This window comes from Colossoma macropomum, unplaced genomic scaffold (genome assembly GCF_904425465.1).
Source record: "Colossoma macropomum unplaced genomic scaffold, Colossoma_macropomum, whole genome shotgun sequence".
Lineage (NCBI taxonomy): Eukaryota > Metazoa > Chordata > Actinopteri > Characiformes > Serrasalmidae > Colossoma > Colossoma macropomum.
Genome location: NW_023494806.1, coordinates 18,707,975 through 18,719,969, shown reverse-complemented (window position 1 = coordinate 18,719,969; position 11,995 = coordinate 18,707,975). Strand labels below are relative to the sequence as shown.

Sequence of the window (11,995 nt, the reverse complement as noted above, 5' to 3'; positions counted from 1 at the left end):
ATAATTATGTAATGAGAAACTGTTGAGATATGTTTGTTGCCTTCAGGCAACATTGTGCGACAGTGGAAAGGATTTAGCTAGAAGCAAGTGAGCTGTCACTTATGCAGCCATGTCAGAGAACATTGCAGTTTTTTTTTAGTTTTTCATTTTGGTTGTTTTTTATGATTTTTATTATTTTGCATTTTTGCTTCTTTTGGAAATCTGATTTATAAGATATTTCATTTGTGCAATATTAGAGACTAGAAGCCCCTTACAGTCAATATGTTTTATTAATATCATTACTTGTGTTTAGAAAATGACAAAACTACCTATGATGGCAACTCCCATTATTTGAAAATTACTGGATTCATATGTGTTAGCATAGTTATAACTTTTACTTGTGGTTTTAATTGATTGTTTGGTGTTCAAGAAATGTTAATATCAAGAAATATTACTCCTAAAGTTTTTAAACACATCTGTTTATAGTAGCATGAATAGACTGATTGTGTTAAATATTCAGATTTAAAAAATCCAGTTTCCTATAAAATGCTGTCCAGCTTTGGTTTCCATTGTTGCACAATGTTGTCTCAATGCAATGTACTGCAAAAAGACCCCCATATTATTATTCTTTTGAAGAATTTTTATTGAATCAATGGTCCATTTGCTGTCTTTTTGAGACAAATCTGAATTAAGAGTTTGATGTAAGTAGTGGTCTTATCAAGACACCTGCAATGTTTTGTACGCCTGCTTTAATACTGTAGCACTGGCAGATAAAAAGACACTGGAGCAGCCATGATTCTCTGCAAGAAGTACTCTTTATTGAACACACTGGCAGAAAGGGGCACATACAGACCACCGAACTCACCCCCACAAAATAACCCCATTTCCTGACACAAATTGACACATTAACACATACACATAAATTAACAACAACCAACCAACCAACCAACCAACAACCAGTTTGTCCATATTTATTAAAGCCATTATATCACCATTGCTTTTGGCATAATGATTATTGGTGCTTAGCGAGTCCTTACAGATGTAGAACTGGTGACACACTGGTTGAAATTTTTATTTTTATTTTTTTTAATTATTCAACCTTGTCCTCTGTAATGTAGAAATGAACTGACGCAGCCTTCTGGTGACCCACTCAACCACACTGTGACCCGACCTACAATGTCATTTTATGCGGCAGCATTAAGAATTCCCTTCACTGGAACTATGGTGCTCATATCATTATTCCTCCCCCACCAAACTTTACAGATAGCATTATGCATTCAGGCAGGTATCAACTAGAGTCCAAGGCCAGCCAGTTTTACACTGGTGTTACCCAACCCTGGTCCAGGAGGCCACTGTCCTACACATTTTAATGTTTACTGCAATCCAGGGATGCTGTAGGTGAGACATGGGGCCAGACTACAGAAGTGTGTTTTGTTGATTGCTGTGGCTTCAGATATGTACATGAATTACAAAAGGTGCTCCCAACAGTGAGGAAGCAATTTCATATGCTGATTCCGGTAATCTGAAAAATGCTGAATATCGACGCTGATTATCAGTCAGGCAGATAATCAGTCGACCTCTAGCACAGTTAACTGGGGCAGCTCTAGCATTGCATCAATCTGACAAACGTGCTTGTTGGAAAGATGGTACTATATGACAATGTAATGGTGAAAGTCACTGAGCTTAGTACAATACATTCTACTGCCAGCGTATGTTTTTGAAGATAATAATGGACAGATCAATGACACAGCAGTATTCAACCATTTAAACAGCTGTTAATTATTTATGAAGTACCAAGGCTTAAGGCCACAAGACTTGTTCTGAAAAAGGCTATGAAAGAGGCATGCTGATATGAGAATTCTGCCAGTGCCAGTACCTGATGTTTTTCCTGTATGTGTGTCCATGCCATTCCAGTTTAGCCTTGTTTTGGAGCAAGTTGCAAAAAGTATTGAAATAGTACACTTACAAGTATACTACCAGCATACTGATGCTAGTATACTTACTACACAAAGTATACTTGGAAAAAATACTTGAGCTTTACTTAAGTCTACTTAATAAAGTGAACTTGAAGTATCCTTTTTTTTTTGTAAGGGTCGCTAGGTTAGTTGTCGCTTGGTTGTTAGTCTTTCTCTTGATAAGTTTCTCTGACTGCTGTGTGTGCAGGAAAACACATATCATCATTGTGACTGGTGAGGATACTGCTCAGGTAAGTGTAACCCAAGATTACATGAGTTATTTACATACATGAGTTTTCTGTGGACATTACAAAGTAATTTACTGGACATAATTTGTACTTGTATACTGTATGCCCACAAGAGCAAGATTAATCTACTTAGAATGAAAATGTGAATTAAAGTTTTCTAGGACTTTAAACTCCTTCATTATTCATGATACAATACATTAAATTTTGATGCACTTGATCCATGACCTTAATGACTAATACACAAGGCTAATCAGTCTACACAGCAGTCTTTGTGTAACATTTGCTTTCCAGTTTAAGAAACATAATGAACAACAGCATGAATAATCATTATTTTTGATGTTTTGAATGGAACAGGAAAGAAAGCAACAACACAGGAAACTGGCTGTCATGACCGGATATTATGCACAATCAGATTTAGGCTAACCGGAGAGGCATTTGTAATGCATGTGATTAACTTCTTATCAGGTTACCATATACATGTGGCATGAAACAGCCAGGTGTAAACAGGGTCATAGTAACTCTGTGGCAAAGAAATGACATGATGTTTTTGATAGATTTTAAAATTGACATGACTTACCATTTATTCAATGTTGTTTAAGAAACTAAATCAGTTCCAAATGATCAAGGACCTCCTGTTTTTGGAAGTATATGTATGTTTGTATATATGTATATATATATATATATATATATATATATATATATATATATTTATATACACACACACACATTTATAATAGAGGCCAATGGGCAGATACTTCAGTATTTCCATTTAACAAGTTTTCAGTTCTTTTCTGTGAATAGTAAAACCTATCAAAACATTTTGTCCATAGTAATTGCTCATGCAATACAGGCATTGCAGCTAGAGATCAGCTAGATGCAGATAGGATAAAGAACGGCGGAGTACTCATTTGAAACACTTTTGGACCATAAGATTTTGTATTAGCCGTGTTAAAACACTTTAAAAAGACCTGAATTTGAGAAACAAAACATTTGATAATCAACACCCTGACCCCTCAAAATAGATTTATCATAATGTGCCTCTCAGTGATTGTCTTGTTTCCCTGTTTAAATATTGCTTTTGTGTGTTAACTGTTAGACAGTTATTTGGCTCCAGTCATTATCTAATCCATCTTATATTAAGTTTTTTTAGTAAGATATCATCAATATTGAAATTTTAAAAAGTTTGGCATAAGGAATATAGTCTCGACAGGCTACAGATCAGATTAATGAAATACTCCAGCATTTTTTAAATCTCTATCTGCAGAACCTGTAGCTTATGGTTGATTGCCAAAAACAATCATTTTGACTCAGAAAACATGCTGACTTGGAACTCATTTATAACAGAAGTCAATGGGCAGATGCCAGACTAAAGGTTTTTTTGTTCTTTTCTTTCACCTGCTAGTCAGCACTTAGCAGACAAATTTGCGCTCATGTAACTGTATACAAAAAACAAAAACTCATTCCTTTTACACTTGTGTTAAATGTAGTGAAGATCCATCTACACCTGGCTTTTCATGCGTTCCGAGTGAAATCCGAATGTGATTTGAACTCAATCCCAAAACCACATATTAATGCAAGGTGCAAACAGGCCCAAAGACACCATCTTCCAACAGTTACATGCAGCGGCCTTATGCTGTGTTCATGACCAAGTGGGACCTCAGAAGTTTGACTACTAAGTCGAAAAATTTCATTTGAGCATCCCTTCTATGATACTAGGACACTAGGATAATTGCAAACTCGAGCACTCCTGTATAAATTTTTTAATCAAACTGTATGCTTTCATGCCATTTTAGTGGTCACTTTTAAAATAAATTAAGCAATAGCCAGATAACTCTTGGATGTGAACGCCTTGAAGTGCTTTTTATAAATTCACAGCAGAAAATAATAATAAAACTCAGACATCACCACTGCAACAACAGGTATAGATCTTCCTAAAATACTGTGAAGAGTAATGTACAGTCTTGTTAAGTTGTAGGACAGACTAATGGACAGATCGATGGCCATCGTTTTGAACTGCTTAAAAGCTGTAGGCTGTTAATTATTCATGAAGAGCCAAGGCTTAAGGTTGGTGTGTATCAGTAGCATTTTAGCAACTCTGTGCTTTGTGTTCCATAAGAGAAGAAGTTTAGGAAAAGAGAAAATGCACTTATTTTGATTTAGAAATGAAACTCTCTTGTCTTTCGACGTTTGAAAATAGATGACCATCATTTTGAAAATGAAAATGCATTAGTTGCACATGTTAAAGCTTTCTCCAATACAGTCTTCAAATGTAGTTGATCAGCCAATACTTGTTTGGTGTTTGAAGTTTACCTTTTTCATTTTGCTCTGGAGCTACAAAGCTAATGCTAATTGAATGCTAGTGCTCATCACACATTTGCCTCAAACTGTGTCGAGTTGTTAAGATAGACTTGCTTATGTTGTTTTGAACACTGTGTGACAAACTGATATGTAGAAAAATGGACAAACATGCAGACCTACTACTATTTCTTTTAGCTATACAGCATGCTTTTGTCCATCTTATTGCTTAATCTTCACCAGATTTTGATAGTAAACAATTATAGCTGTTTTCTGTTGTAGTAATTGTTATTAAAATGTACAATTCAATGGATTGCACTATGTATTCTTATTAAATATATTATATATATTATATTTTTTTGATCTCACATCACATTTGTATTTGTTTGCTTGGTTTAGGTTTTCTGTGCTGCCAGTCTAAAATATAAAAAAAAATGTTAAGTGCTCTAATACTGAAAATAGAAACATTAACACACGAACGTACCCTTATTAAAAATATCTTATTATAAAGACCTAATAATTACTATAATTAGCTACAATTACTATAGTTTACTACAGGAAGTAAATATTAAAAATGTATTACATAGCACTATAGGACTATAGGAACTGTGGAAACACCATGTAGCACTTATAATGTTTCCACAGTTCTTTTTGAAATGATATTAACATAAGGTGCACTCCTTATTTTTGCTATATGGAGACACCACTGCATTATATTATGGTTGAAATTTTATTCAGATTTCAATCACTGTTATTTATGTGGTGAAGGATTTAACCACAAATCATGCATTCTTCAGTTACAACAAATTTAAAGTTTTTTGGTCTGCTTTAAATCAATTTTGAAATATCCAAAAATATTATTGTGCCAGCATTTCTCATTGATAACATTAAATTTGGAATAATTACTGAGAGCAAAATAGAAGAATTTCATTATTCATATTCTTTATTCATAAATGTTTGAAATCCCCATCAAACTTGACCATGTTCCTCAACATGTGGAAAGCAAACAGGCTCTGAAAAAAAATCGACCCCAATAGGTTTCTCATATATTATTTATTTTACTCATATGCTTTATTTTATTTTGGTTTGTTTTATATTGCTAATTACTCAGATTGGTTATGTCTCGGAATTAATTGGTATAGTTTACCTAACCTGTTTTAAATGGATATATGTACAATGTTTCGATAACTAATTAATTATACTTTTTTAAATGTCTGCATCGTATTCAATCGGATTATGGAAACTGTGAATCGTGACACCGCTGCCGTTATACTATTATAAAATAGTATTTTCTGTTGCACCGTTTGCCTGTAATTTGTCCCTCGGGGAGACTCTTCTTTCACTCTTACGTGGCAGCACGCAGGCCGCTCTGCTGCTTCTGTTCTGTCCACTCGCAGCGGTTCATGCTGGCGGCCGCTGGGAGCGACTCCTCCTCAGCGAGTCCGCGGCTCTCCGACAGTTAGCCTGTGTTTCCCTGAGCGGAGCTAAAGTCGCCCCTTTTATGTAGTTTTTAAGTAAGCTCTGTGGTTTGATCATGTTTACCTTTTCAGAGCTCATGGTCCTTTTGGCGACGTTGTCCGCCACGGCGTCCGGCTACTTTGTCAGTGTGGACGCTCACGCTGAAGAGTGCTTTTACGAGCGGGTCAACTCGGGCACCAAGATGAGCCTCATGTTCGAGGTGGCGGAGGGAGGCTTTCTGGATATCGACGTGGAGGTAAATTTGCGAGTCATCTGAGTATTTTGAGTTCTGTGAGATGTAAGGCGCACTCTAATTACTTATCGTCGGTATGTCCAGTAGCTAGAAAACGGAAAGATATTCAAATTTATTGGGACGACAGCCGGCACTCAAAACTTACTAGCTAGCATAGCACGGCAGTTAGCTAGCTAGCTAGGCTAATGTCTGTACTAGCCTACTTGCCAGAGTAGGTAGCTTAACTAGCTTCCTGACCCACTTGCTAAGATAAAAGATTGATTACAAGTAATGTAGGATTAGTAAAATGGCAGATTAGATTAATACCGCGTAAAGTAGTTAATTGTTAGAGCCAAAATGAACGTGTTGAACGGTAGCTGAGAGCGTTATTAATCTTAAGGCTTGTTTGCAACAGTAACGTTAGTCGTTAGCCTAGAAGCTAGCTAGCTAGCAAGTTAGCCAGTTGGCTACGTGGAGAATCTTAAAGACGCTATGAAAAAAAAAAACCTCTGTACTTTGGTAAATTTAACAGTAGTTTAGGGCCGACACAATTGCCTGTGATGCTCGATTACCACTCAAAGCGACGGTTAAAGCTAAGTATCTACTTGAAAGGTTATAACAGCTGTTCTAGATGTCAGCTGGTCCTCTCTTGTCAATGGTACAAACAAAAAAAAAAAGCCATTAATAGGTGTTGTATTAGTCTAGTTAGCCTCTTTGTTCCCTACAAAAGTGCTGAAGTCTAACAAAACATGACCTGTTCCTATAATAATCTCACATGCCATAGCAGCCAGTTTATAAAAACATGTTCTGAGCCGAATTCTGTCATGTGATGTGGAGAACAATGTAGCCTCTCTTGCTGCTGTTAGTGAATAAGAGGACTTGATGTTAAGGAAATGACCACTGCAGCTATCAAATACAGAAGTACCTAAATGGCAAAAAAGACACATATAGTTAAAAATGAAGAAACCTAAATTTCTTGAACAGTTAGTACCCATTTATACAGCTCACTTGCCAGACCCTGGGGTGTGCTTTAATACTCTAGTTGGTCAAAAGTGTGTGGGCACCTGAACACATCCATATGTGCTTGCTGAATACCCCCTCCCCCCATATGCTGCACCACTCTCCACTACATTTTGGAACATGCCTTCTGGAATTCACTTCCATTCAGCCAAGATAGGTAATGAGGCCTGGCTTACTTACTGGCATTTCACTTGATGCCAAAGGTGTTGGATGGGGTTTAAGGTTAGGCCTCTGAGCAGGCCAGTTGAGTTTTTCCACACCAAACTTGACAAACCATTTCTTTTTGGACCTCGCTTTGTGCACTGGAGCATTGTCATTGTCTCCTGCTGCCACAAAGTTGGGAGCACAAAATTATCCTCTCTGGAAGCTGTAATGTTAAGTGTTCCTGTCATTTGAACTAAGGGGGTGAGCCCAAACAATGAAATCCAGCCCAGACCATTATTCCTCCTCTAGCAAAGTTTTTACAGTTGGCACTTTACATTCTGGTAGGTAGTATTCTCATGGCTGCTGCCAAACCCAGATTGATATGTCCGACTGCTTGATGGTGAAGCATGATTCATCACTACAGATAACACGTTTCATCTACTCCAGAGGGCATTGACAGTTGTTGGAAATTTGTTTGGAAATCTGTAGTGAGCGTTGCAACTAAGAACAGACAATTTTTGGCTTCAGTACTTTGCAGTCCTGTTCTGTGAGCTTGTGTGGTCTAGGTCACAGCTGAGCTGCTGTTGTTTGAGGATGTTTCTACCTATAGCCAAGCCTCCTAGTTTGAAGGCATGTTCACATACTTTTGGCCTTGTAGTATAGATAACGGACTGCCTTGGGGAGGACAATATCAACTTAAATTGGTATCATGGTGACAAGATGATTATTAATAGTATAATATAAAAAATAAATGTAGTACAGGGTTTCTTTTCAAACACAATGACAGTTTGCAACGGAAAACATTTTTTATTAGGCTAATGCTCACTGTCACATGCCTTCTGGTGGAGTGTTCATGAGCAAGATTTTATGAGGGTCTTAAGGCTCTACATTGTTCGGTATCTCATTTGCTGTCTTGTTTGTTTTTACCTTCTTGGTTCTGTTTTGACATGAGCACTGTTAGCTTAGTCTGTGTTATTGTATGACAGATTACAGGTCCGGATGGGAAGCAGATCTATAAGGGAGACAGAGAGTCCAGTGGGAAGTATTCTGTGGCGGCACACATGGACGGCACCTACAAGTTCTGCTTCAGCAATAAGATGTCCACCATGACCCCTAAGATCGTCATGTTTACCATTGATATTGGAGAGGCGCCAAAGGGTGATGGCATGGAGACAGAGGGTATGGTGTTGCATTGTCTAATGTGGTGTTTTCTTCACTATAACATCCTTCTACAATTCCATTATAAAATGGTAAAATGATTGCATTATTATACTGTTAGTTAAGAGATTGCTTTGGTGTTTTTCAACCTGATTGTCCGTATCTGTATCATTAGGTTGATTAACGCATTCAGTTTCCCTTAGAAAATACTTTCTAAAAAAAGAAAGGAAAACACTTTTTAACAATTTAAGTACTGTGAAATCCATCGGAATTATTGTCTGTGGTAATTGACCATACAGTATAGACATCAGGATGCAGAATGCTGGAGTATTCCTGTAAAAATACCTTTTATGGCTTTTATGGCTCCTTTGGCCATAAGGTCTTATACAGGCTGTCTTTTAAAAAGACCCAACATTTGAGAAGCAACACCTTAAAATGATCATAATGCATGACTTCTGCTCAAAAGCTCCACATGTTGTTAAATGTTGCGTCTGGCTACATCTCTGCTGTCATTTTTCCTCACATCCATCCTTTCATTCTTTTCATTTCATCTTTCTCCCTCTTTTTCCCGCTTTCTTCCTCCCCCTCAGTTGGTGGTGGCACCTGGGATGGTAGGTTAATTAGGCTGCATGGAAAGCTTACATGGCTCTGTGACTATGCATTAGTCTTCCATTAGCTATTGCTCTATTTGAACAATTCATTAGAATCTTTTAGTGTTCACAGTAATGCACACATGCCACGGCTGTGCAGTGCGGGTTTGTTTTTTGGTCACGTGTGTAGTTGCCTGACAATGCAGCTAACATTAATGAAAATGGTTTGCATTGAGAGTGGAATTCAGCTGAAAATTCTGCCCTTGCACATCATAGTAGTTAGGCATGTTGCGTGTTACAAGAAAAGCAAATTATGCATTTGTTTCACTTTGGAAAATATAAACCCCAATTCCAAAAAAGCTGGGACAGTATGTGAATGCTAATAACACAAAGCTGTGATTATTATGATCTAACTGACCTGTAATAAATTGAAAACAGTACAAAACACTTTTAAACCATAAAGACTTTAGCTTCCAGATTTTTATGCTTGCAGCACAAAAAAGTTGGGGCAGGAGCATGTGTACCAATGTTGTGTCACCTTTCCTTTTAGCAACACTTAATCATTTGGGGACAGAAGACACCAATTGATTGTGTTTTTATACAAGTCTTCAGTTGTGCAACCTTACAGCCTTGTATTTTACGCTTCATGATGCACCACACATTTTCAAAGGAAGTCAGGTCTTGACTGCAGGCAGCCAACACTTCCTGATTACTCATCTGTGTAGAATGTAGCTTGCCGTTGTAAAGTTAAAATAAGCATAGACTTCCCTGAAGCAGATGGACAGACCCAGCTTTTGAACTTTATGCTGGTAACAGTTTGGATGGTTCTTTTCTTCTTTGGCCTGGAGAACATGACATCCATTCTTTCCATAAACAGTATAAAAGTTTGACTTATCAGACCACAGCACATTTCCACTGTGTATCAGTCCATTTCAGGTGAGCCTGAGCCCAGAGATGCCCTCTGGCGCATTTTTGGCAAAATGGTGCGCCTCAACCCATTCTTGCTCATTAAGAACCTTTTCCTCCTCACCACAATGTTCCTAGTCTTAAATTGCCCCTTCTCAACTTTTTTGGAACGTTAACGTTAATTTCACAAGAGCGTTTATTTACAAAAACAATGTTTTTGTTTATTGTACTGTTTTCACTCAAGTACAGATCAGTGTAGATTTTACATCACTACTTTTCACTGTCTCAACATTTTTGGAATTGAGGTTGTAGATCTTGATTTGATTCTTGTCTTAAATGTGAAGTGACCCTCAACTGTAGTCTTGTTTCCCCAGTTTGATTAGTGCTTTCATGTATTTTGTAATTCTTGAGGCAACGTACTTTTTCAGCGCATTGTTTCATTTTTGTATTTTGTGGTTTTGGCCACACTAAGGGAGGTTGGGGGAACTGACCCTTAATTTTATTTTTATTTCCCTGTTCTGAAGGCATAGAAAAATACAGCTATAATTCCATCTGTCTGAATCTTGTGTTCTTGCTGCACTCTTTCTGGATGTGCATGCTGCTGTTGGATTAAGCATATGCTCATTAGGCCACTGTTCCATTACAGCCCACCAAAACAAACTGGAGGAGATGATCAACGAGCTAGCAGTTGCCATGACAGCGGTCAAACATGAGCAGGAGTACATGGAGGTCCGCGAGAGGATACACAGAGCAAGTAAGGCCCTGTAACAAATACCTCATTAGAATGATGATTCTAACCACCATACAATTTCCTGTAAATATTTGGGATGAGCATAGTTTTTTAAAATAAATATTCCTAAACTCATTTTAGTATTTGCTTATTTAATATGGTTTTTGAGTAAATCTTAGCAGTTTGTAATTAAAATATACTGGTTAGGCAACAGTGTGATATAATCGAACATCGTCGATGACTGACAAGTAGCCTGATGGCAATGCGTAAAAGATGACAATCCCAATTTTGGGAGTAATTCTCTAATAAACAGCTTGTAAATATGCCGGGAAATTGGGGTTCACATTTCTTTTAAGAAGTGTTTGGGCTCGTGCCATAATAGTTTTTATTTCTTCTCTGTTTATCAGAAAAAGGGGTGGGGGCGGGGGGGACCGGGGACCAGGGACCAGTTTGAAAACCACTGGTATTAAATGAATGGGATGTTGCAGCTGTTTGGTCTTTCATGTCTCTGCCATGTTGATGTAATGAATTTTGCCATTTCATAATATCTTTTCTTTTTATGCCTGCAGTTAACGACAACACAAACAGTCGAGTAGTGCTGTGGTCTTTCTTCGAGGCCCTGGTGTTGGTGGCCATGACGCTGGGACAGATTTACTACCTGAAGAGGTTTTTTGAAGTGCGGAGAGTTGTTTAAGTTGTGGTTTGTACTATTTTGTATTCCAAAGTGTCTCATCGTTCTTTGGACTTGTTTGGAGAATAAACAAGTAAAACTATTGAAAATGGGAAGATGACCACCTCCTAGTCCGTTGTCTTTGAGACTAGACGTTGCCAGGCTCATGAAGTCTGGGAATGCACTCTCCACTTCCTTACATGGTCCTGTGTTTAATAAGTACTTTTTGTATTTGCTTAAAGGTGCACTAATTTCAAACTTTCCAAGAATTTTACAGGTGCTTTTCCTGTACTTGATCATGCAAGGTAAATCTTTCATATATAAATCTTTTTCTGCGCAGGTTTGATTACCCTTTACCATCCTGTTGGCATGTAGCATTTGGAAAACATACAAATTTGTTGACATCTGTTAACGTATTTGACGCTTAAAAGGCTGCTATAGAAACAGGACCTGTAATGATGAAATATCTTAAGTTAGTAAAGGTCAGCTCATGAATATTTGCATCAGGTTTCTCAAGGTGTTTTATCACAATCAATGGAAATTTTTGATTAGTGTACCTTTTGAAATACTGTAGTTTACTTTCTAAAGAATATGGCAACATTCTTTAGAA

General features: G+C 37.4%; 1 protein-coding gene across 2 annotated transcripts; it reads left to right on the top strand.

The window, feature by feature from the left end:
- Positions 1 to 5,844: 5,844 nt before the first annotated feature.
- LOC118826908 (transmembrane emp24 domain-containing protein 2-like) lies at positions 5,845 to 11,506 on the top strand. Of its 2 annotated transcripts, XM_036597970.1 has the most exons (5): positions 5,845 to 6,191; positions 8,318 to 8,510; positions 9,080 to 9,100; positions 10,632 to 10,739; positions 11,285 to 11,506. In XM_036597970.1, exons 1-5 carry the CDS (start codon positions 6,012 to 6,014, stop codon positions 11,407 to 11,409), a joined length of 627 nt encoding a protein of 208 aa, XP_036453863.1. In that variant the 5' UTR covers positions 5,845 to 6,011; the 3' UTR covers positions 11,410 to 11,506. The 2 variants fall into 2 exon arrangements, with proteins under 2 accessions (XP_036453863.1, XP_036453865.1); XM_036597972.1 differs by lacking the exon at positions 9,080 to 9,100 and having other exon boundaries at positions 5,851 to 6,191.
- The last annotated feature ends 489 nt before the right edge of the window (positions 11,507 to 11,995 follow it).

Coding starts and splice junctions, on each gene's coding strand:
- LOC118826908 (XM_036597970.1), top strand. CDS start 6,012: ATGTTTACCTTTTCAGAGCTCATGGTCCTTTTGGCGACGTTGTCCGCC. Junction 6,192..8,317: donor TTCTGGATATCGACGTGGAG/GTAAATTTGCGA, acceptor ATTGTATGACAG/ATTACAGGTCCGGATGGGAA. Junction 9,101..10,631: donor TGGTGGTGGCACCTGGGATG/GTAGGTTAATTA, acceptor GTTCCATTACAG/CCCACCAAAACAAACTGGAG.